Raw genomic sequence first — 22,817 nt, forward strand, 5'->3', positions numbered from 1 at the left:
ACATTGATCGGTGTACCTGTTGATGAGCTATTGGTTTATATATATATGCTTTCTATATAGATACTTCGTTTATTCGTTAATGGTTTGTTAAGTGGTTTCTGCCATATAGAAATGCTTAATGTGGAGAATATTTGTTAAGCAGATCTAAAACATTTTGTTCTTTTCACAGATGTCACGGAAGAAGTGGTTGAAAAGGTAGGATTTATGACTGACCGTTAGATTGTTTTATTTGGATAGGTCATCTCATAGATAATGTAATTTTTAATATATGTATAGATTAGATGAAAATAATCGAGTATTTGTTACAAATTAAGAGGAGATTATAGTGTAACAAGAAATAAAAAACGAAACCAAAAATAAAAATCAATTCTTTCCACGCATCAAAAATACAATATTTCAAAAATAAAAAAGCACACTACTTATGAAATGACCTACTAAAATGTCTAAAATTAATAACACAAGTACAAATTACTTATTTTTTGAACGAAAAAACAGGAAATCATCGAGGAAGTCAAACCTATCAAAAAGATCATCAAAAAGAGGAAGCCAGTGCCGGGTAAAGACGAAGTAACAGAGGAGGTCGTGGAAGAGATAATAATAGAGCAACCGCAAGAAGAAGAAGCTCGACCAATCATAGAAGAAGTAGAAACAGTGACGATCACTGAACACGATGTACGAAAAGCTCCAAAGAAGAAGAAGGAGGTGGTCATCAAAGAGGAAGAAGAGATCTTTGAAACAATCGAAACACCCACTCAGAAAATAATTCGAAAGAAGATTCGTCCAATGAAGAAAGGAGAGGAAGAGATCGTGGTGGAAGAGATAATTCAGAAGCCACTAGAAGAAATAACCAAAATGGAGGAAGAACAAATAGTAGAAGTCGTTGAGACACCCACTAAGAAAGTAGTAAAAAGGAAGAAAGCTATAGTGAAAGATGACGGTGTTCCTGAAGAGATCGTTGAAGAAATTATTATCGAAAAGCCACAAAAAGAAAAAGCGAAACCTAAGGTAGAAGAAGGAAAAGAAACGATTAAAGTAACAAAGGTTGATTTGAAGAAAGCACCGAAGAAACCTGAAGAGGTAGTAGAAGAAGAAGAAGAGATCATTGAAACAATTGAGACACCAACAAAGAAGATCATTCGAAAGAAACCTAAAGATAAGAAGGAAAAGGTAGTGGAAGAAGTTATACAGAAGACCATAGAGGAAGCAAAAGCCATGGAAGAAAGTGAAATCGTAGAAATCATTGAAACACCAACGAAGAAAATAATCAAGAAGAAGAAAGCTACAATCACAGAAGGCAAAACTCCTGAGGAACAAATCGAAGAGATCGTGATTGAGAAACCTGTTAAAGAAAAAGCCAAAAAGAAAATTCTACCAAAAGAGGGTTTAGAAATCACTGAAATTATTACCGAAACTTCTGTCGAGGAGTTGCTTGAGGAGAAGGTTAAACCTGAGGAAGCCAAACCCTTGGAAGTGGAAGAAGAGAAGGCAGAAGTTACTGAGGTAGAAGTAAAGAAAGTTCCAAAGAAGAAGAAGAAACCAGTTACAGCCCTTGAAGTCGAAGAGAAGGACGAAGCTGTGGAAGAAATAAAACCTGAGGTACCTAAAGAAGAAAAGGCGAAACCAACTGTTATAGAGAAAGAAGGTGTTGAAGTGACTGAAGTGATTTCTGAAGTGACCACGGAGAAACTTCCTGAAGAGGTTAAACCTAAGAAGAAAAAGGCTACTGAGATTAAGGAGATAGAAGAAAAGGTGATCAAAAAAGAGGTTAAAGTGAAGGAAGCACCGAAAGAAGGTGTGTCTGAAACTGAAGAACAGCCAGAGGAAGAAGTACAAGAACTTATAACTGAGAAGCCAAAGAAGATTAAAGCCAAGAAAGAAATTACGCCTCAAGATGGTATTATAACCACTGAAGTTATTTCCACAACTGCGGAAGAAGAATTACAAGTGCAGAAACCAGAAGAAGATAAGGCTAAAATAATCGAAGAGAAGGAAGAGAAAGCAGAAGTAAAAGAAAAGAAGGTTACTGTAAAGAAGGCTCCTAAGAAGAAATTAACACCAAAGGAAGCTGAAGAAGAACAAGTAGAGGAAATTGTGGAAGAGATTACAGTGGAAGAACCAAAGAAAAGGAAGGCTAAGAAGACTGTCCTTCCGAAGGAAGAGTTACAAACGACTGAAGTAGTTACTGAAATTACTGCAGAAGAAATAGAAGAAGAAATGCCAAGGGAAGAGAAGGCTATTCCTAAAGAGGAAGAAAAGGTTGAAAAAGAGGCAACGGTTACCGAGGTTTCTGTGAAGAAGGTACCTAAGAAGAAGAAAAAGGAGGAAGTTGTGACGAACGGTGAAGTGATTGAAGAGAAACCGAAAGTAAAGGAAATTTCTGAAGAGAAACCGGAAGTAAAGGAAGAAGTAAAGGAAGAAAAACCAGAGGAAGTGAAACCAGAAAAAGAAAGAGAAAAAGAAGTGGAAACGGAGGAAGAGATACCAAAAGAAAAACCAAAGAAGAAGAAAATCACAGCAGAAAAGAAACCGACCGTTGTAGAAGAAGAACAACACGAGGAGAAGATAGAAGAAATACCAGAAGAAAAGCCAAAGATGGTCAAAGCCAAGAAGGAGATTATTCCAAAGGATGCCGTTGAAACCACAGAAGTTGTTCCAGAAACCGTTGCTGAGGTAATACCAACAAGGAAACCTGAAGAACGCAAGGCTGTACCAGTCGAAGAGAAACTGAAAGAAGAAGTAGTAATCGAAGAGGTTCCTATAGAGGAAGCTTCGAAAGAGGAAAAGGAAGAAATATCGGAAGAGAAACCAGAAGAAGTCCCTGAGAAACCAAAGGAAGCAAAGGTTGTGAAGAAGAGAAAGAAGAAGATAGTGAAGAAAGATGAAATCGAGGAATGGGTCGAACCGGAATACGAACGACCTGTACTGGAACCCATGCCTGAGAAGATTCAATGGGAACCAAAGAAAAAGAAAGAGAAGAAACCTTTACCAGAATCTTTGCAAAAATTGGTCCCTCAAAAAATCGAAAGAAAAGAGATCAAACCCACGAAGCTCAAGTACTCAGAACCAACTGAAACCGTTCAATTCGCTGCGATTAAATTGAAAAAGGTGACAGTTTCAAGAAAGAAGGTAGTTGAAGAAGCCAAATTCCCGAAGATCATGTTACGAAGCAGACTTACATTCGTCGGTGACTATCCGCCTGAAATTCAATATCCAAAGATAACAGAACTCGAAGAGAATCCGGTTCAATCTGGTATTCTGTCTAGAAACACCGAGGAAGCTCTGGAAGTGCTGAAGCGAAAGGTGAAGAAGGTTAAACTTCCTAAGAAAGAAATTACAGAATTGGAAAAATTGGATCAAGAATTCGAAGAATTAAAGAAGGTACCTTTGGAGAAAGTGGAGGATAAATCGATATACGAACGTCCACCGAAGAAGCCTGCAGAAAAACCAGAAGAGCCACAGAAGTTGGTCGTTGGCAAAGGCAAGGTACCTAAAGAAGAAAAGGTGGAACCTGAAAAGGTGAAACTAAAGAAGGTTCCTGAAAAGAAGCCAGAAGAAATTGAAGAACCATTAAAGAAACCACCCAAACCAGTACCTGAAGAGGAAGTGAAACCAGAGAAAAAAGAAAAACCAAAGGTGAAATTAGAACACGATGAGTTAAAGCCTTTGGATTTCGAGAGACCGGAACTGGAGAAATATGAACCAGAGAAATACGAAGAACCAGAAAAACCAGCACCAGAGCCAGTTCCAAAACCATACGAACCAGAAGAGAAGAAGAAGCCAGATCAAGAGATCGAACAGATTCCGTTGATAAAGGGAAAACCGAAACCACAAGAGGCGGATAAAGAACCTGAAGTTAAGTTCAGAATACCTCAAAAAGACAAGCCAGAAGAGGAACCAGAGAAGATAACGTTAAAGGGCTGGAAAAAAGACAAACCTGAGGACGAAGGTGTGGAAGAGTTCCCAGCGAAGGAAGAAGAGGAAGCTCCTAAAGTACCCAAAGAAGAATTTGAAGAAACCACTGTGAAGCGTAAAATGAAACCAAAGAAACCCAAAGAGAAGGTTCCTAAGGAGGAAGAGGTAACGCTGAAGGAGCCTGAAAAGCCAGAGGAAGTTCCAGAAGTAGTAGAAGATATCACTTTGAAAAAGGAACCAGAGAAACCTATTGAAGAAGCTCCTGCTGAACTTACCATCAAGAAACCAGTTGTGAAGGAGAAAGAAGTACAAGAAGAAGAAATAGTGACTGAAGTGACGTTAAAGAAGAAACCGGAGAAACCTGAAGAAGTGGTTGAAGAAGCAATTGTGAAGAAGCCAAAGAAGAAGAAGCCCGTAAAAGAAGAAGAGGCTGTTGAAGTTACAATAAAAAAGAAAGAGGAAGTGGAAGAAGAAATTAAAGAAGACGTTGTTATAAAGAAGAAGCCAGAGGAGAAGGCACCTGCAGAAGTGGTTGAAGAAGTCATTTTGAAAAAACCAGAAGAAAAAACTGCTGAAGAAGTAACTGAAAAAATAGAGACACCTAAAAGAAAGAAACCTGTGGAGGAAGAAATTGCAGACGAGGTCACTATTAAGAAACCAGTTGTGGCAGAAAAGGAGGAAGAAGACGTCCCTGAACAGATAACGCTAAAGAAGAAGAAGCCAAAGGAAAAACCCGTTCCAGAAGAAGTAACCGAAAAAGTTACACTGAAACCGGTTCCGAAAGAAGAAGAAAGAGCACCAGAGGAGGTAACTGAGAAAGTGGAGATGAAGAAACCTAAGAAAAAGAAGCCAGTGGTTGACGAAGCTGCCGATGAAGTTACTATCAAGAAACCAGTGCCGGTTGAAAAAGAAGAAGAAGAAATTATAGAAGAAGTAACATTGAAAAAGAAGAAACCAAAGGAAAAACCGGTTCCAGAAGAAGTTATTGAAGAAATTACACTGAAACCAGTTCCTAAAGAAGAAGAAAAGGCACCGGACGAAGTAAGTGAGAAAGTGGAGGTGAAGAAACCTAAAGAGAAAAAACCAGTGGTAGAAGAAGCTACTGATGAAGTTACTATCAAGAAGCCAGTGCCAGTAGAAAAAGAAGAAGAAGAAATTATAGAAGAAGTAACATTGAAGAAGAAGAAACCAAAGGAGAAACCGGTTCCAGTAGAAGTGATTGAAGAAGTTACACTGAAGCCAATTCCGAAAGAAGAAGAAAAGGCACCGGAGGAAGTAAGTGAGAAAGTGGAGGTGAAGAAACCTAAAGAGAAGAAACCAGTGGTGGAAGAAGCTGCCGATGAAGTTACTATCAAGAAGCCAGTGCCAGTTGAAAAAGAAGAAGAAGAAATTATAGAAGAAGTAACATTGAAGAAGAAAAAACCAAAGAAGAAACCGATTCCAGAAGAAGTGATTGAAGAAGTTACACTGAAACCAGTTCCGAAAGAAGAAGAAAAGGCACCGGAGGAAGTAAGTGAGAAAGTGGAGGTGAAGAAACCTAAAGAGAGGAAACCAGTAGTGGAAGAAGCTGCCGATGAAGTTACTATCAAGAAAACAGTGCCGGTTGAAAAAGAAGAAGAAGAAATTATAGAAGAAGTAACATTGAAAAAGAAGAAACCAAAGGAGAAACCGGTCCCAGAAGAAGTGATTGAAGAAGTTACACTGAAACCAGTTCCAAAGGTAGAAGAAAAGGCACCAGAGGAAGTAAGTGAGAAAGTAGATGTGAAAAAACCGAAGAAAAAGAAGCCCGTAGTCGAAGAAGCTGCCGATGAAGTCACTATTAAGAAACCTGTCCCTGTAGAGAAGGAAGAAGAGGAAATTATAGAAGAAGTAACATTTAAGAAGAAGAAACCAAAAGAAAAACCGCTAACAGAGGAAGAAGAGGTTGCTGAAGTGACTCTCACGAAACCAAAACCAGTGGAGGAAGAAAAGAAACCGGAAGAAGTAGAAATATCATTGAAAAAGAAACCAAAGAAAAAGCCAATCGTCGAAGAAGAAGCTGCCGAGGTAACTATCAAAAAATTAGTTCCTACCGAAGCGGAGGAGGCTCCTGAAGAGATTACCATCAAAAAGAAGAAGAAGCCAGAAAAGAAACCAACGCCAGTCACGGAAGAGGTTGAAGAAACTGCCGTGACCATAAAGAAGGCTCGAGCTCCTGAGGAACCTAAAGAAGAAGAAGAAACATCGACCGATGTACAAATAAAGAAGAAGAAACCCGTACGTAAAGTTACGGAAGAGGTAGCTGAAGAACTAACGATCAAAAAGATCGAAGAAGTAGAACAACCAGAAGAAGAAGAAGAAGAGGTCCAAGAATTCACAGTCAAAAGGAAACCTCCAAAGCTGCCTCCAAAACCAATCGAAGAAATCTACGAAGATGTTACTCTTCGAAAGTTACGTCCAAAGAAGAAACCAAGGCCAGATATCAAAGAAGTAACAGAAGCAGAAAATGTAACGTTCCGACCACGTTCTACGAAGACCAAAGAAGATGTAGAGCAGGAATTCAAGATCTCGTTGAACACTTACGAGGAAGAAGACATTTCTATGTCCGGTAAGGTTAAACTGAAACCTAAGAAACGACCGATGACGTACTCTGAAGAAGCAGGGGAAGAAACCATCAAAATTATGCAAGAAGTCGAAGACGACTCTGGGCCAATTATAGAAGAGATCATAGAATCAGACGAGGAGGCTAGAGATGAATATAGTATAGAAGAATTAGAAACTGATGAGATGAGAGTGCCACTGCGGAGGAGAAAGAAGAAGGAACCAAGGCCATATAAGGTGGAAGATATCGAAGAAGGTGACGTGAGCTTGAAATTGAAACGCGAGAGGAAATATTCGGTGGAGGAAGCTGACGAAACGTTGGCGCTGAAGTTGAAGAGCAAGAGACGAGTCTCCACCTTCGACGAAGGTTCGAGAGGATTTTTCGATTTCCGCTTTCGCAGATAACGTTTAATCTGATGTAACGTGCTTTCAGCTAATATTAACGTGCTTCGTCAGACCATAAGGTGCATTTAGTGAGTATGCTTGCCCCTAACATCCTTCTGCCTCCGAAACGAAGCCTCGCCTACAATCTTCCGCTTCTTAATCCACTGCGAATGAAAAGCATATCGGTACTTCCCATAACGTACTTCAACAAAAATGGCAGTAGAACGCTGTATAACGAATTTTTAGCGGCATTAGGTCTATTAGCGACACATGTACTCGTGATAGACGAGTATGATTGTATGATATCGTAAAATATATAGAATATATTGACGCTTCGATTTTCGGCATCAGTCGTATCAATAGTTGATTGTATTAACAGATATCGGCTTGTGTGATTGATTTTGCTTACCCTTGTTATAATACTTTGTTTGACACTTTACAGAAGAGGCCTCGCTTAGTATCACCAGAGAAGAAGACATTTCAGAGGAAGGTACGTTCATGTTCCAATAAAATACATTGCTGAAAACTATTTGAATCGTTTTTCGTATTATTTTGATTTTTATACACACTCTTTGCTTCATTATTTCTTTTTTTTTTTTTTTTTTAATGATTGGGGTTAAAAAGTTAATGTTTATCATATTAATAATATTTCAACCTATCAATCTTATGGAATTTCATTTCTATTCATGTCATTTATACTAGCGATCCTCTAATTTATCTATTTTTATTTTTATGTCATTCTTACTCCTATATTAATGGATAACGTATTTGAATAAATTGGTGTTTTAGACGAAATCGAATACGTTGTTCGTGATGGCGACACAATGTTCTCGATTTGCTCGTACGTGGCAGAAACTGACGAAGCCATCAACCTCGTCGAAGGAGAAAGAGTTTACGTTATCGGTAAGTTGATACGTTTCTACACGAAATGGTGCATCATTATAACGATGTAACTAGGTTAACGGTACTATTGTTATGTTCTGCATTGATATCTTTATTTTTACGTTGCCTTTTTTAGACCATTCGAATCAAGACTGGTGGTTCGTGAAGAAACACCTGACGGAAGAAAAGGGCTGGGTTCCAGCGCAATATCTTCTCAACGAAGTGCACTATACTCTGTATCTGCAGCGCAAATTGCACGAGAAAATCGATAAATTACCAGTATTTGAAAGTAAGTTTATTCACACTTTTTACTAACTCACAAAAAACTATAAAAATTTATCTTGATGAAAATTATTTCCCAATCATATTAAATAATTATGAACATTCTCATTTTCTCACACACTTGATTAAATTACAAATTACCTAATTTTACTTTGCGATCTCTGTAATTATATCTTACATTTTCACAAATTAACAAGAATTTGATTAACGCGTTAATTTACATTCTAAGTAAAAGAAAAATTACGTTATCGTAAAAAGTATTAGTAGAAAATTCGCGTCACAAATATAATGCAAATTATTAATTAATAATCACAGAGCCAGCACCAGGAGAGAAGACATTAGCACCGAGGTTCATCGAAAAATTGCAGCCAATTCACACACCAGATGGTTACACGATCCAATTCGAATGTCAAGTGGAAGGTCTACCAAGGCCTCAGATAACTTGGTTCCGACAGACAGCCATCATCAAGCCATCACCTGACTTCCAAATGTACTACGACGACGATAATGTAGCAACTTTGATCATCAGAGAAGTGTTCCCTGAAGATGCTGGCACCTTCACCTGTGTCGCAAAGAATGCTGCTGGTTTCGCTTCCAGTACCACAGAATTAATTGTGGAAGCGCCTCTTTCTGATCATGGATCGGATCTTACTGGTCCATCCAGAAAGAGCCTCTCAAGGTACGCTTTTTCCCACTGGATTTTCCATATCTGTTTTTAGATATAGATTGGAAAATATTATTAATAATATCGCAAAACATTAAAATAACGTTCCAAAAATTACTTACATTCAATTATTAATTTCTTCATTTAAGGATATCTTTGATTATTTACTATTTCTATTATTTCAATATCATTAATATTTTCTCGAATTTTTATGCAAATATAATATACTATTTGTTGGATTAAGTATGTTTCCTTATTCTTGAAATTAGTAATAAGAATAGTTGAAAGATACGTAAATATTTTATAATTCTAATTAAATAATTATAACTAAAATATTATGTTGTCCGAAAAGTGTCTTTCCCTTACAGACACGTCTTTTATAACGATGCATCTTTACACAAACATGAAACCTAATCTGTCGAACGTTGTGATCTTTATTTTGATAGAACAAAATGGATCATACGTAATTCGATAAAATAATAAAAAACGGAAAATCTTGTGCATCCATTGTTACCTTATAAAGCGAAAGAAACTTTTCGGACAACCTAATACATGTTCTATATAATTACAAATAAATATCTGCAGAGAATCATCTCTCGTCGACATCTTGGAGGGAATACCACCAACGTTTTCAAGGAAACCAAAGGCGAAATACGTTAACGAGGGTGATGATGTGATTTTGGAATGTCGACTGGTGGCAGTACCTGAACCAGAAATAACCTGGTACTACAAGGATACGCAGATTACAACCAAAGAGAACATCGTGGTTGCTACCGAGAGTGACATGCACATGTACTGCAGCGTAATTAAGATCACTAAAGTACAGAAGAAACAGGAAGGAAAGTACACTATCGTTGCTAGAAACAGGGAAGGTGAAGCCACTATAGAAATTCCTATGAAGGTTCGTATATAATACTAATAGTGCTTCAATCGTAATTATTATTATTTGATAATTGTTCACTAGTTCTAGAGTTTATTATTATTTCTAATTCGATAATATCATACAATTAAATTAATTCGACAACATCAATGATCTAATTACGCGTATAAAAGGAAATTGCTACGTAATTCCATTAATTTGTTAGGCAATTTCTTCTTCCATAATTTAATATTCGAATTGAAGGATATTTTAATAGAATATCGAACAGATGAAAATACGAATTTTAATCTTCAACAAAATAAATACTGCACAGATCGAATGCTTCCCTACTTTGCTAATTCGCAAGTTTCGTTCTATTTAAATGTAAATGTTACTTAAGAAAATGTACACGAAAAGGGTATTAAATTATAGATATTTTACGAAATGATTGTACCGTGAACTCGATTCTTCTCTAACTTGATAATTAAAAAGTTGTTCCATTTGAATATAGTATACAGAAATATTGCTTCTCAACAATTTGAATCTAATCGCACAGGTGAAGACTGGCAAACACGAACCGCCAGAGATTCTAGAACCATTGCAATCGTACGTGATACGGGAAGGTGAAACCGTGGTATTATCGACTCAAATCGTCGGAAACCCAGCTCCTAAAGTAACTTGGTACAAGAACGGTAAACCACTGAAGGGCTTAACTCCGAAACAAGATGGCCACGTGAATACGCTCACGCTGATTCAACCTCAAGTATCTGACACAGGGGAATATTCTGTGGTAGCTACCAACGATCTTGGCACAGCCGAAACGAAAGCTACGTTAACAGTTGAAAGTAAGAATATCGTAACTCGTAGTCATACTTTGCGCAGAATATTAGCTTCTTGCGATAAAAGCTTCTTGTTCCATACACATTGTCGTGTTTCGCGATATCATAATTATTCATTCATAATTATTTGAATGGCATCAAAGGCTGATGAGCCGTTTCAATCGAAGACACCAACGACTTCTAATCAGGTCTAATCAGGATTTTGTCATTACCACCTAATGGCAAAATCCGCAATCACTTAGTTGCCAATAATAATAATACAGAATCGAAATAGTGTTCGTTGTTTCAATGAAGAATCATATGTGCGAACATTGAGAAGTAGACCTTGACTAATTTTTACAATAGAAATAAAGTAAAATGGAAAATGTGTATCGCTCGAATAATCATGCGACAACGTATCAGGAAATTGATTCGATACGTCTCGCAAGGAGACAAATTTTTCTAACAATGCTCATTAAATTTAGATTAAATAATATCGCATTATGCTTGTACATATTAATGCTGCAACATGCTTCGCTACATCATTTTTCAGTAAACTTGAAGCCTTCCCTGACCATTAACTTCCAGCAACAAACATATGAACAGCACAGTGTAACGAAGGGTAGGATATGCTTCTGCTTGCGTTAATTTGTTGTGTATTTGCAATACTCGAGTAACGAAATTGTCTAAGTAATAGCGAAAAATGATATTTATCTGTGTACTCTTGTAGAAATACCCAGCGGAGCTCCAGAACCGCCACTCTTCACGGAACGGTTCCAAGAACTCACCGTTCCGCAGAAAGGTACCTTCAAGTTGGTGGCGAAGGTTACTGGAAACCCTGTACCGGAAGTCACGTGGTTAAGGTATCATTAGCTACTTTATTGTTTCCAAGTTTGCGTTATTTGCCATTTGTGAAGTACCGAGATTTTTATTTTTTTTTATTTTTTATTTTTTTTAATTCAGACCTTTACAAATATCTGAGCACTGAAAGAACGATGAATTTATTGAATTTTCTCAACTTGTATTCTGTTTTACTTCTAAAATATCAAATTTCTATCGCCGTTAAATAATCGAAATAACCAATTTGTTATTTCTCGTGGTAATTTTATGGACAACGGTGCACTGTTAGGAATTTGAATAATTTCTGATAAAGCAGTCATTTTAACTGTTCCATTTTAATTTCTTTCGGACACGTATTATATATTTTAGTCATCGGTATAAATCAAAGTACGTTTTAACAACTTACTTTTCGACAGAAACAACAAACCCTTGGAGAAATCGCCGAACGTCACAGAAACCTACGATGGCGAGAACATCGTACTGGAGATCAGAAACGCGGATTCAGAGGTAGACGCAGGCGATTACAAGTGTGTCGCGAGCAATCCAGTTGGAAAAGCGTCTCACGGTGCCAGAGTGACGGTAGACGTGGAAAAAGTAACATTCACCAAGACTCTGGAGAAGGAAGTCGTCATCGACGAGTACAAAACCTTGGAACTCACCTGTGAAACATCGCACACGGTGTCTACGAAATGGTGGCACAACGACCAGGAGATCAGTGGAATGGATCATCGCGAGATCATTCACGAAGGACGAGTGCACAAGCTGGTGATCAAGAAAACAAATCCTACGGACGAAGGAACTTACAAGTGCACCGTGAAGAATCAATCGACGTCGAGCAAAGTTACGGTAAAAGGTAAGAATCGCTGTAAATAATATATAAATAATAAGAAGAATCTCTACATCACTGTAAATTAAACATTTAAATCTACATTGGATACAACCATCGAATATAATCATTAGGATTAAGTCTACAGCGATTATCAGACCGCAAATAGATATCTATAGAAATTCATATTTTTATGAACACGATTAAAAAAGTAGTTTCCAGGTAGAGATTTTTGTATTTATTAAATATTATAACGAATATCTTATATACTTTTGCACGTTATGTGTTTTTTGCATCTTTAAATTTTCCATAAACGCATAATTACATAGATGGTAAAAAAATGTATAAAGGAAATATTACGTGACGATTATTAAAGGAAAATATTACGAACAATTTTACAGCGATTTGTTGAAGAAAAAGTATGACGCGTAGGTAATTGAAATTTAATATTACAGCCACGAAACCAGAGTTCGTGAAGAAGTTACAAGACTGCGAAGTAAAGGAGCGTGACGTTGCCATTTTGGAGGTTGAAGTCACATCGGCGACAGCGGACGTTAAATGGTTCAAGGATGGCGAGCCTTTGGGACCAAGTAAAGAGAAATTGGAATTTGTTAAAGAAGGTACCGTTAGGAAATTATTCATTAGAAGCACATCCGTCCATGACGAAGGAGAATACACGTGCAGCCTTATCGATCAGAAATGTTCAGCGGAAGTCACTGTCATTGGTAAATATTATTAACTTATTGTACTAAATATATTAAAACGTCTGTTTAAATGTATGTATCATAAAATTCGTAAAACCTAACCAACTATCGCTTACATAATTTAGAATTTGTCATCTACCTAGTTTGGATATATCTACATAAATGGTACTTGGTACAGTAGCTACAAAATATATTGGTGCCCCAATGTGTTTATTAGAGCATTTACATGCTAGTTAATTAGGCCCAAGTATATTAAATTTCATACCATTTAGTAGCACTTTCGTACGAGTATAAAAATTTGATACTATTGTTAGTACTTAGTTGTCAACCCAATATGAAACATACAATAAGAATCTGATCAAAAAACATTTCATTACAAAGCAAAGGTGTGAACCAATACCTTTTGTAGTCACTGTATATCTAATTATTATACCTAAGATACCTCTATATATATTATTTCATTTTTTACCATAAATATAATATATTCTTTTTATTATATGTATATATGTGTCAAAATCCAAGGTCTTATACAACAAAAACAATTTATAATTGTCGTTTCACTCTAAATGAAATAGATGCAACTTGTGATATAAAAAATCCAACATCTAAAGATTAGAACTGCGCTTAGAAAATTTACAAATAACAACTACTATTTCACGAGTATTAAATTAAAGTTTACAGTATGACGATGTACTATTTACCATCTTTTCTTACAAATTATCGTAGAACTACCACCGGAAATTATTACGAAGATGCAAGATGTGACAATAGCAAGAGGCGAGAGAGCAACGTTCGAGATAGAACTAACAAAAGGAGACGCGTTGGTTCGATGGTTCAAAGATGGACAAGAGTTACAATTTTCGGAACACGTCCGATTGTCGATCGATGGCAAGAGACAGAAGCTGAAGATCTACGATACGGAACCGGAGGATGCAGGCGTTTATTCCTGCGAAGTCGGTGAACAAAAATCAACAGCAAAGTTGACGGTAGAGGAACCTGGCGTGGAATTCGTCACTAAATTACCGGATGTCACCCTTGTGCCATTGAACGCCGATGCCGTTTTCGTTATTGAAATATCACGCGACGTTCCAGTCACGTGGATGAGGTAGGATAAGATATTAATATAAAACATGTGAATAAATAAATAATTATTTAGATAATGTGTATAAATATAATATTACATCTTTTATGTAACGAAAAGCAAATTTGTGCATTACATTTTAAAATAGATAATTATTTCGAATATCAATATATACAAATGACTATAATTATATCGAATTAAGAGAAAAATAAAACGTAACGTAATGACATTATAGGAAAACGGAAGTTCTTAAGGAATCGTCCAAGTACACCATTATAGATGAGGGAACCGTGAAGAAACTGATCGTGAAAAAATGTACCGCTAAAGATATGGCGGAATACACAGCTGCGGTAACGAACGTGAAAACATCATCGAAATTAAGAGTCGAAGGTAATATTCAGATTAAATATCTGCCAAACGAAATTAAAGAAATGTCTGTATTTAAACGTTTTAAGAAATTTAAGAAATTTATTCAACGACAAAATTTATCGCTATTAACGATCGATAATGTTTAACTGATATTGTCGTCCGTTTAAATTTTCACAGTTATGGAAACGGCGCCAAAGATTAGTCCGGATACACCAAAGAAGTACAAAGTAAGGAAAGGCGAAAACGTGGAAGTAGTCGTGAAATTCAGCGCAACACCAAAACCAAACGACGAATGGACAGTGAACGGCAACGTGGTTACAAAATCGAAACGAGTTGTGCCATCAATCGATGAAGAATTCGCGGTATTAACCATCAGGAAGATCCAAGAAGAAGATGTTGGTGATTATACTTTGAAACTGGTGAACAACGTCGGAGAGGCTACCATCGACATCAACATCGTTATCGTCCGTAAGTATTTTTAACAATATCAAGATAATTTTTAGAATATTTCATCTTCTTTTTTTTTTTAATTGTACGATACATTTTTATTAATACATTTTGTTCTTACATTTTGTTATCTGTGTATTTACAGAGGTACCGAGTGCACCTGGAGCACCAGAACCATTGGAAGTAACTCAGGATAGTGTTACGCTTCACTGGAAGAAACCAGATTCAGATGGAAACTCGCCCATCGTTGAGTACATTCTGGAGTATCAAGAAAAGACTGAAACTACGTGAGTATATTTTATTAAATGGGAAAAGGCTTGAATAAAATACTCGAATAAAACAATGTGGGAATAACTTCTGAGTAGAATATTCGAATAAAAAGAATTAGAATTGATTTGTGAATAAAATATTCAAATATATAAAAATATTTAATTAAGAGCAATACGATGAGGCTACAGTAAATCTTGATTAATATTTTTCAATGGAATAATAGATATGAGTTATGAAATATATTTATCTTTTTAATTTAAAGGTGGAACAAGATTACAGAGACGATAACAGAAACAACACATAGGGTAACGAAATTAACCACGAACAAAGAGTACACCTTCCGAGTAACAGCTGCAAACGAGGCTGGACCAGGTGAAACATCACCAACTTCTCCGTACATAAAGATAACAAAACCATCGGCTGCAGAACCACCAGTTCTTCTAGAACCTCTGAAGAGTGTCATCGTTGGCCTTGGAGAAACAGTCACCCTATCTTGCGTCATTGGAGGAACACCGACGCCTCAGATTACTTGGTAGGAATGAAACTTTATCAGAAATATTTCTCTACGATTTAAATTTCTCTATTCAATTACCAATACAACGCTCTTCTTAATTTAAATTAATCGAAGTACAAATTTTTCTGGAATAAATTTTTCCATCGAATTTTCATCTTCTTGCAAATCTCTTTTGATTTGAGCTACTTGAACCGGAAACATGTCTATCGAATTTTCAGTATAGTTTTTATTAAATTTAAATCAACTTACAAGATCGTCTTGTTAAAAAAGATTGCGGTGTACTAAAATATCAAAAATTATATCAGCAACAATAGGAAATAATTTCAACCGATTCATCTGCTTCCAGGTTGAGAAATGAAGAAATTTTCGAAGATAGCAACATCACGTACGAAAATCGCGTGGCAAAGTACACGATCGCGAAGACAACGGAAACATCGTCGGCGACCTTCACAGTGAAAGCAAAGAACGACAGAGGAACAGCAGAAACCACGTGCGAACTGAAAGTGCAAGAGCCGCCTAAGATCACGTACGACGAGAGTTTGGCAAGCCAGAAACTTCCGGTGAACAGTCAATGGAAGATCGATATTCTGGCGAGCGGCTTCCCGAAACCAGAAATTACATGGTCGAAGAACAACAAGAAGATAGTGGATAAACGTGTATCCATTCAGACAGAAGAAAAGACCTCTACTATCTCTATCTCTTCACTCGTTAGAGAAGACACAGCTACTTATACAGCAAAGGCAGCGAATCAAGCTGGCAGCTCTTCGGTTGACTTACATCTCAGAGTCATAGGTATTGTTATTATTATTAACAAATTGTAACATTATTTTCAACGGTAGAAATATAACAATTAAGTCGCAGATGCTTATGCAAATTTATATTTGTATAGAGACAACTGAAGAAATAGAATCTAAACAGAAATTCGTTCCACTTGCTAAATATTATTTCGACATTTTGTGCATTTTTGTACTTTGAATTTTCTACAAGTGCGTGAAAACCTGCGATCTAACAACGATCTTCTCTTTTCTAAGTTAATTCTCAGGCATTTATAATTTTCTCTTACCAACCATTTACAGTATTATTTTCTAAATTAATCGTAAACCGTTTATAATGTCTTAGATAAACCAAGCAGGCCGCAAGGACCAGTGAACTTCAAGGAAATCAGACAAGATCGTGTCACCATCGAATGGCGACCACCAGAAGACGATGGTGGAATCGAACTGGAAAAATACACGATCGAGAAATGCGAACCGGGCAAAGCTTGGGTGAAGATGGTCGATATCGACAAAGAAGTGGAGAGCTTCTGTGTGCACAAACTGCAACAGAATGCGGAATACAAGTTCAGGATCATCGCCAGGAACGCTGTCGGAGCGTCAGAACCATTGGAATCGGAAACGGTCAAAATGAGAACTTCCTTCGGTAGGTTGAACGTTTATATTTTCTACGTGAGTGTTGCTTCACCTTTAGTTTACATTTCCTCGTCTTTTCTTCTTCTCTTTTTATATCGTTACTAGCCGTTTCACATTTTCTTACGAATGATGAATCGATTAAACAATAAACGTACGTTTGCTTCTGGGAAAAATTGCCTTGAAATTTTAGTGCATCGTGCCTCCTCGACAAGAATGTCAGAAAATATACGTTTCTATTAATAATAATTTTCAATGGCTAGACTTTCTCAAAGTTTAGAAAACATTCGATCGAATATTACATTTGTAAGAACAGAAACCACGTGTAAGATTTTTGGTCGTGTCTGAGCTTTGTGAAATTACCATAATTAACGTATCTTCGCAGAGCCACCTGGACCGCCAAGAGGACCGCTAGAAGTATCAGGAATGACGAAGACATCCTTCACGATAAAATGGCAGCCTCCAGAGAACGACGGTGGAACACCAATAACCGAATATATCGTTGAAATGAAAGAAGAATCGAAGAAATCTTGGCAGAAGGTTGATAAAAGAATTCCCTTTCGGAGAATATTTTGATAAAAATTCAAATTCCATCGTGTCGATTACACTGAAAATATTGTTTACAGATCGGCAGCACAAAGCACGAAACGACGCAGTTGAGCGTATCGGAACTGAAGACAGATGTACCGTACAACTTCAGGATAACAGCGAAGAACAATGTTGGCACTGGTCCTCCATACGTAGCCGAAGAACCAATTTCAGCAGGCAGACGAATCAGTAAGCAAATCGATCGATCCTTATTGAAAATTACAATATTAATCGCTTAAATCGCTATGGGCTAATGTACGAAAATAATTTAAAGAGATTTCAATCTTGCAATTAAGGTTTCAAATGTTAAAAATGTAAAAAATACTAACAGCATTTCTACGAGACTTTTAGATGGCAATTAGCAATTAAATTGATCGATTTTGATAGGAATTTAATTAACCGCGTAAGTGTACATAACGAAAATAGCTTAAATAATATTAATTCTACAATTGAAGTTTTAGACGCTTTGAAACACAAAGCGATAGCACGTAGATAAAAAATTATCATTCTAACGCTTCTGAATCATTTGCATTGTAATTTTCCGCTTATTTAATGCTTCCGCTATCGCTTAGAAATAACAAAGCTCACCGAAAGCACCATGTACGCTCTGCTTGGCATATTCCCGTCAACGAAGGTAGTCATGAGTAAAAGTAAGTTTCATTATCTTCATAATTTGTATGTTACTTATGTTTTGTTACTGATTGACGTTCAATTTTATTTATAGCACCTCCATCGAGTCCACAACACGTACAAGCGACGAATGTAACCAGTAAGAGCGTCACACTTAGTTGGTCTCCGCCAGCCAGCAATGGAGGATCAGAGCTCACAGGTAATTTTTAATCAAATATAGATAATTAATCAAATATAATTTCATTAAATATATATATATTAATATAACATGATATCTGGACATAATAAATTATATAAATATTGTACACTATAGATACGGATCATCAGAATTGTATGGAAAGTATACGCTGTAGTCGAACAGCTCGCTTACTTACAAATAATTTCTTACGAGAAATACGACGTTCCAAACGATTAGAAAATCATTTTCCAAGTCGATTCTTACATCACCCGTGTGTCTAAACAATTTTCTCTTAAAATTTAAAATCGATCTTTATCGCATTATCGTATACGTATACATATAATATATCACAGTATGAACCTATGAAAGTACGAAACCGTTGTAAATAAACTTTCTCGCCTTTGTTTACCTTTACGGTATATCGATAACCATTTCGTTAAAATAGAACCGAAGAAAACATGTGTATAAATTTTCTGTTAAAATAGGATAAGATGAATCTGAGTAGGGATCGTTTAATTATTTATATAAATCCATAACATTCGATATAATATATAAACATAAAATAAATAATATCGAAACGATACATTAAAAGGGCCATAGAAAAATAATCTTACGTTTCCGCGTTCTATCCCAAATAGGATACATCATCGAGAAGAGGCCATTGATTGGAAAAGGAGCAAGATGGACAAAGGTTGTCACCCTGGACGCTACGACGCTTCAACATTGCATAGAAAATTTGAAAGAGAGCGAATTTATCTTCAGGATCTTCGCGGAGAACAACATGGGACTCAGTTTACCTACAAACTCTGAACCGGTTACTCTAATGACTCATGCCAGTAAATATTCTTCTTTTATAAATATGTATACATCTAATCATCGTGAGCGAATTTTCATTGAAATTCTAATTTATTGCTCGCGATTTCACAGACGTGCCATCGCCACCAACAGCGCCATTGGAAATCAGGCAGATCGCAGCGAACACGGTCGTAATTTCATGGGGCAGACCGGAATCCGATGGTGGAGCACCATTGGAAGGTTACAAAATTGCTATCAGGGACGCGAAGAAGACGATGTGGATGGAAGTAGGCAAAGTGAACGCCGAAACACAGAAATTGAATATCAGGGATTTACAGGAGAACCATATGTACCTGATCAGGATCTTTGCCAGGAACGAAGTCGGTCACAGCGATCCTTTGGAGTCTGATGAACCAGTCAAGATCATACCAGCTTCCGGTACGTCGTTTTTAATTTACCATTTTACATGCTTTGTTAAAGGAACGTTCGACAACTTTGAAAAATCTTGGAGAAAAGATTTTGGAAACTTTTTGGAAATACTCAAGGGGACGCTTATATAGAAACTTTCAGAAATTTGAAATAAGATATTCGTAATCTCTTCAAAGTACCATCCCCCTCGAGAAAGAAGCAAATGTGATCTTTTAAAAGTCTTAGATTTAAGATCTTGAAAATTTGAATAGCGATATTTAGAACCTCTTGAAAATTCTACAAAGGACATTTGGCATTTCGGATATTTTAAACATTGTAAATAACATGTATATTTGAAACACTTAGAAACGCAAAAGCGAGGTTTAATATTTGTAAATCATATTCTCTCTAAACCTCCGCGATGCTGAAATTTTTAATCCCATAATTTCGAACTGTGTATTTTAGATTCAGATTTCGAAATCTACTGTTGTTATTTCTGTATTTAGAGACAGGATCACAATGGCTATTATTTTATTCTTTGGATAAATCAATACCACTGTTCTGAGCCGAGAAACCTTCATTGCACATTCTTACATGGACTAGGGATAAAAACAAACGAATATCTTAAACCTATCGATTATATCTAGAACTATCTTCTAGTTACTATTTATTGTAACTAGCGCATCTGCATATAGATGGCGAGCGCGAACTCACGTTGTAACTTTCAACAGTTATCATATGGCTTCATAATTTCTGACTTTTCCTAAAGCATGCATACAATATATTCTTCGGTGTTTACTTTTAGTTTGCTTTCCTCTTTTCTAAGAGAAAATTGTATTCTGCCTTGCGTACCGTGGGCGGTCAATTTGACGAAATATTTTGGTTACTCTTAAAATAAATACAGTCAGTGTAAAGAAAAGGCAAAGGTACAAAATCAGTAATAACAAATAATTGTTACGCCCGTAATCTTGTCATAAACCATAATCCATGAAGATGGCTTTTATTAAGAGCAAACAAGTATACTCGTCGAACTCACATAGTGATTTTTAACATCTAGGATATTTAGATTTAAAAATCCCTATATAATACCCTATTCCTTGGAACAAAGTTGAACCAAAAGATACATTCGAGTACGAAAACTTCTGTATCTTGTTATTAAATTTGAAGAATGCTCGAATCGATACGTCCAATCGAACAATCTGCCTTGACGCCTGCACGTGCAATTTTCTATTTTATTTTCCAGAATTAGCCGTAGTGGAGCCAGTAGCAGAAGCCACCGAGAAAGGTGAAACCGCGTCGATGAGTTTCAGCACAGAGAACACGAGTTCTTGGCTACGCGAGCACAACATGGATGCCGATATCCACTCGTACGCGAGAGCGAGACTTCTCAGACAAGACGAATACTTCTTCCGCATTTGGCATTATGCTAAGAAACTCTTCGAATAAGCATTTCTACGATTTAATGGCTGAGGAAAGACGAAGGATCAATTTATATTCGTTCTTCGTCTTATCGAGGACCAGAACAATTTAACGCGTTAGTAAGACAAAAAGAAAATCAACAGAGACAATTAGGAACACCTTTGATATTAATTTCATACAGGAATTTCATTCTTCTTTTTTCTAACGAAATTCTCAACAAATCGTGTTCGTATAATATTTCGAACGATTTGGATAATTATTTTCTTCTTCGGTGAATTCGCCTATCGTATCTATTTGATCTCTCACTTGAATATCGTCATACGTGAAACAAGGAAAATTAATGTAACATTATCGAATCGTTCCTCTCTTTTAGAATCGCGCGTATAGAGACTAGATTTAATGTAAGGAACGATACTGGATGGGTGTAGAATCTAGTCAGCGTAGTAATAATACTTTTTTTTTTCTTTTTTCATCTTACAACGGACCAAGACTTCCTCACGTATACTTAGAGTCGATACAAATGGAAGAGGAATTCTTTCCATTCTTCCAATTCACGAAATAATGGTACGAATAACGGTAGTCGTATTACTGAAAATTCGTGAATCCAGCAAAGAGAAGTATATTTGGAAATAAACTAAGAAATGTTATCAGTGATCTTTATGATATAGCTTATCTTTTTATTTCTCAAGCATTTTAAATTATAAATAACATTAATTATATTCTTACTATCGTAAAGATTCGCTGTGATATTTCTTCGTTTCTGAATTATTTAATATTATAGAAATTATTCTTATTTATTATTTATTGGTTGTATAATTATTCCTCTTATTCAAATAATTCCATTATATTCGATTGAATAGATAGCTATTCAAATGAATGGAAAGTTTGCACGGATTTTCAGTCACACGATTGCGCTGTACTTGAAAATGAAAACATCCTGACTTCCTTGGGATATTCCTTTCGTTAAAACAGTACGCTATTGTCAAATATTCGACGAGAAAATTCGAAAAGCCCCGAGACTAACAGATCGTCGGAGAATGTGATAAACGATCGGAATCGATCGAGTACCTTGTGTAAAGAAGCAATTTAGAAGCGATTTAGAAGCGATTAAGTATACTTGAACCCTTTCTCCCTCGATCCTAAACCATCCTATTGTCCATCCCTTCGTTATCCATGCCACCCTTTGTATTTATATTATAATTGCGAACGGAAAGCAACGTTCGGTTACTCACCCAAGTTTGCGAGGATTACTTTTAGTATTTATTCGTAATGTATAATGTTATATTTAATTGTTATTCGTCACCATTGCCGATGTAATTAATAATAATTGTTCATAATAAATCGGCATTGGTGCCGATTATTCATGCGACTGGTCAATAAGAGACTAGAAAACGAAACGAAGAAATGCCACGCGTGGTTGGTGTCGCGAGACGTAACAAAATATAGGTGCAAAAACAACAGCATAATTCACCAACGACGCGTCGCATACTTCGACGTTATATTGTAAGACATTTTGCGAATTAAATTATTGCATATAATATAATATACGGAGTTTTTATTCGATGAAGAGATCCCTTTTTACCTACAGTAGGTTTCGTAATGTGTATTTTATTTTAGGCTCGAATGAAATAGCGAAGAATGGGCAAATAAAGATAATATGAGATGTGCATATGAACCGTTTTATTGAAATAGAACTTTAAGAGAAAACTTTTTATTAAATTCAAATGAAATTTTTATAAAAATTTTATTTTTTAAATTTCGTTGAAAGATCACATTATTTACGAACATGTTGTTTATTCATAGAAAATTCTACGTGATTCTATGCGCTTTTATTCCCAGTGGATAACAAAGTAATGCTTCTTGTAAGTAATGATTTTACCCCTCAAAGTAATTTCCACTATTCGCTTCCTTACTTTCATTATTTTGTCGATATAACAATATACGTTGCGATTATAAAATAT

The 22,817-nt window shown here is 36.2% G+C and overlaps 1 protein-coding gene across 11 annotated transcripts in view; it reads left to right on the top strand.

Moving 5' to 3' along the window:
* Positions 1 to 22,399, top strand: part of LOC100643650 (titin) — a 230,450-nt gene extending 208,051 nt beyond the window's left edge. For 8 of the 11 annotated variants that reach the window (XM_048407033.1, XM_048407027.1, XM_048407029.1 and 5 more), the window contains 26 exons: positions 170 to 195; positions 496 to 6,859; positions 7,319 to 7,366; positions 7,666 to 7,779; positions 7,895 to 8,047; positions 8,356 to 8,719; positions 9,290 to 9,605; positions 10,120 to 10,408; positions 10,935 to 11,003; positions 11,112 to 11,244; positions 11,638 to 12,074; positions 12,503 to 12,772; positions 13,478 to 13,856; positions 14,068 to 14,222; positions 14,379 to 14,669; positions 14,794 to 14,935; positions 15,181 to 15,450; positions 15,779 to 16,224; positions 16,552 to 16,851; positions 17,224 to 17,378; positions 17,465 to 17,615; positions 17,999 to 18,076; positions 18,151 to 18,255; positions 18,873 to 19,070; positions 19,162 to 19,467; positions 20,681 to 22,399. In XM_048407033.1, the coding sequence (XP_048262990.1) occupies positions 170 to 195; positions 496 to 6,859; positions 7,319 to 7,366; positions 7,666 to 7,779; positions 7,895 to 8,047; positions 8,356 to 8,719; positions 9,290 to 9,605; positions 10,120 to 10,408; positions 10,935 to 11,003; positions 11,112 to 11,244; positions 11,638 to 12,074; positions 12,503 to 12,772; positions 13,478 to 13,856; positions 14,068 to 14,222; positions 14,379 to 14,669; positions 14,794 to 14,935; positions 15,181 to 15,450; positions 15,779 to 16,224; positions 16,552 to 16,851; positions 17,224 to 17,378; positions 17,465 to 17,615; positions 17,999 to 18,076; positions 18,151 to 18,255; positions 18,873 to 19,070; positions 19,162 to 19,467; positions 20,681 to 20,883 (11,762 nt within the window). In that variant the 3' untranslated portion in view covers positions 20,884 to 22,399. The remainder of the gene's footprint in view (positions 1 to 169; positions 196 to 495; positions 6,860 to 7,318; positions 7,367 to 7,665; positions 7,780 to 7,894; positions 8,048 to 8,355; positions 8,720 to 9,289; positions 9,606 to 10,119; positions 10,409 to 10,934; positions 11,004 to 11,111; positions 11,245 to 11,637; positions 12,075 to 12,502; positions 12,773 to 13,477; positions 13,857 to 14,067; positions 14,223 to 14,378; positions 14,670 to 14,793; positions 14,936 to 15,180; positions 15,451 to 15,778; positions 16,225 to 16,551; positions 16,852 to 17,223; positions 17,379 to 17,464; positions 17,616 to 17,998; positions 18,077 to 18,150; positions 18,256 to 18,872; positions 19,071 to 19,161; positions 19,468 to 20,680) is intronic. The other 3 variants (XM_048407020.1, XM_048407019.1, XM_048407022.1) reach the window with 3 other exon arrangements.
* Positions 22,400 to 22,817: the final 418 nt, after the last annotated feature.

This window comes from Bombus terrestris, chromosome 7 (assembly GCF_910591885.1).
Source record: "Bombus terrestris chromosome 7, iyBomTerr1.2, whole genome shotgun sequence".
NCBI classification, from domain to species: Eukaryota; Metazoa; Arthropoda; class Insecta; order Hymenoptera; family Apidae; genus Bombus; species Bombus terrestris.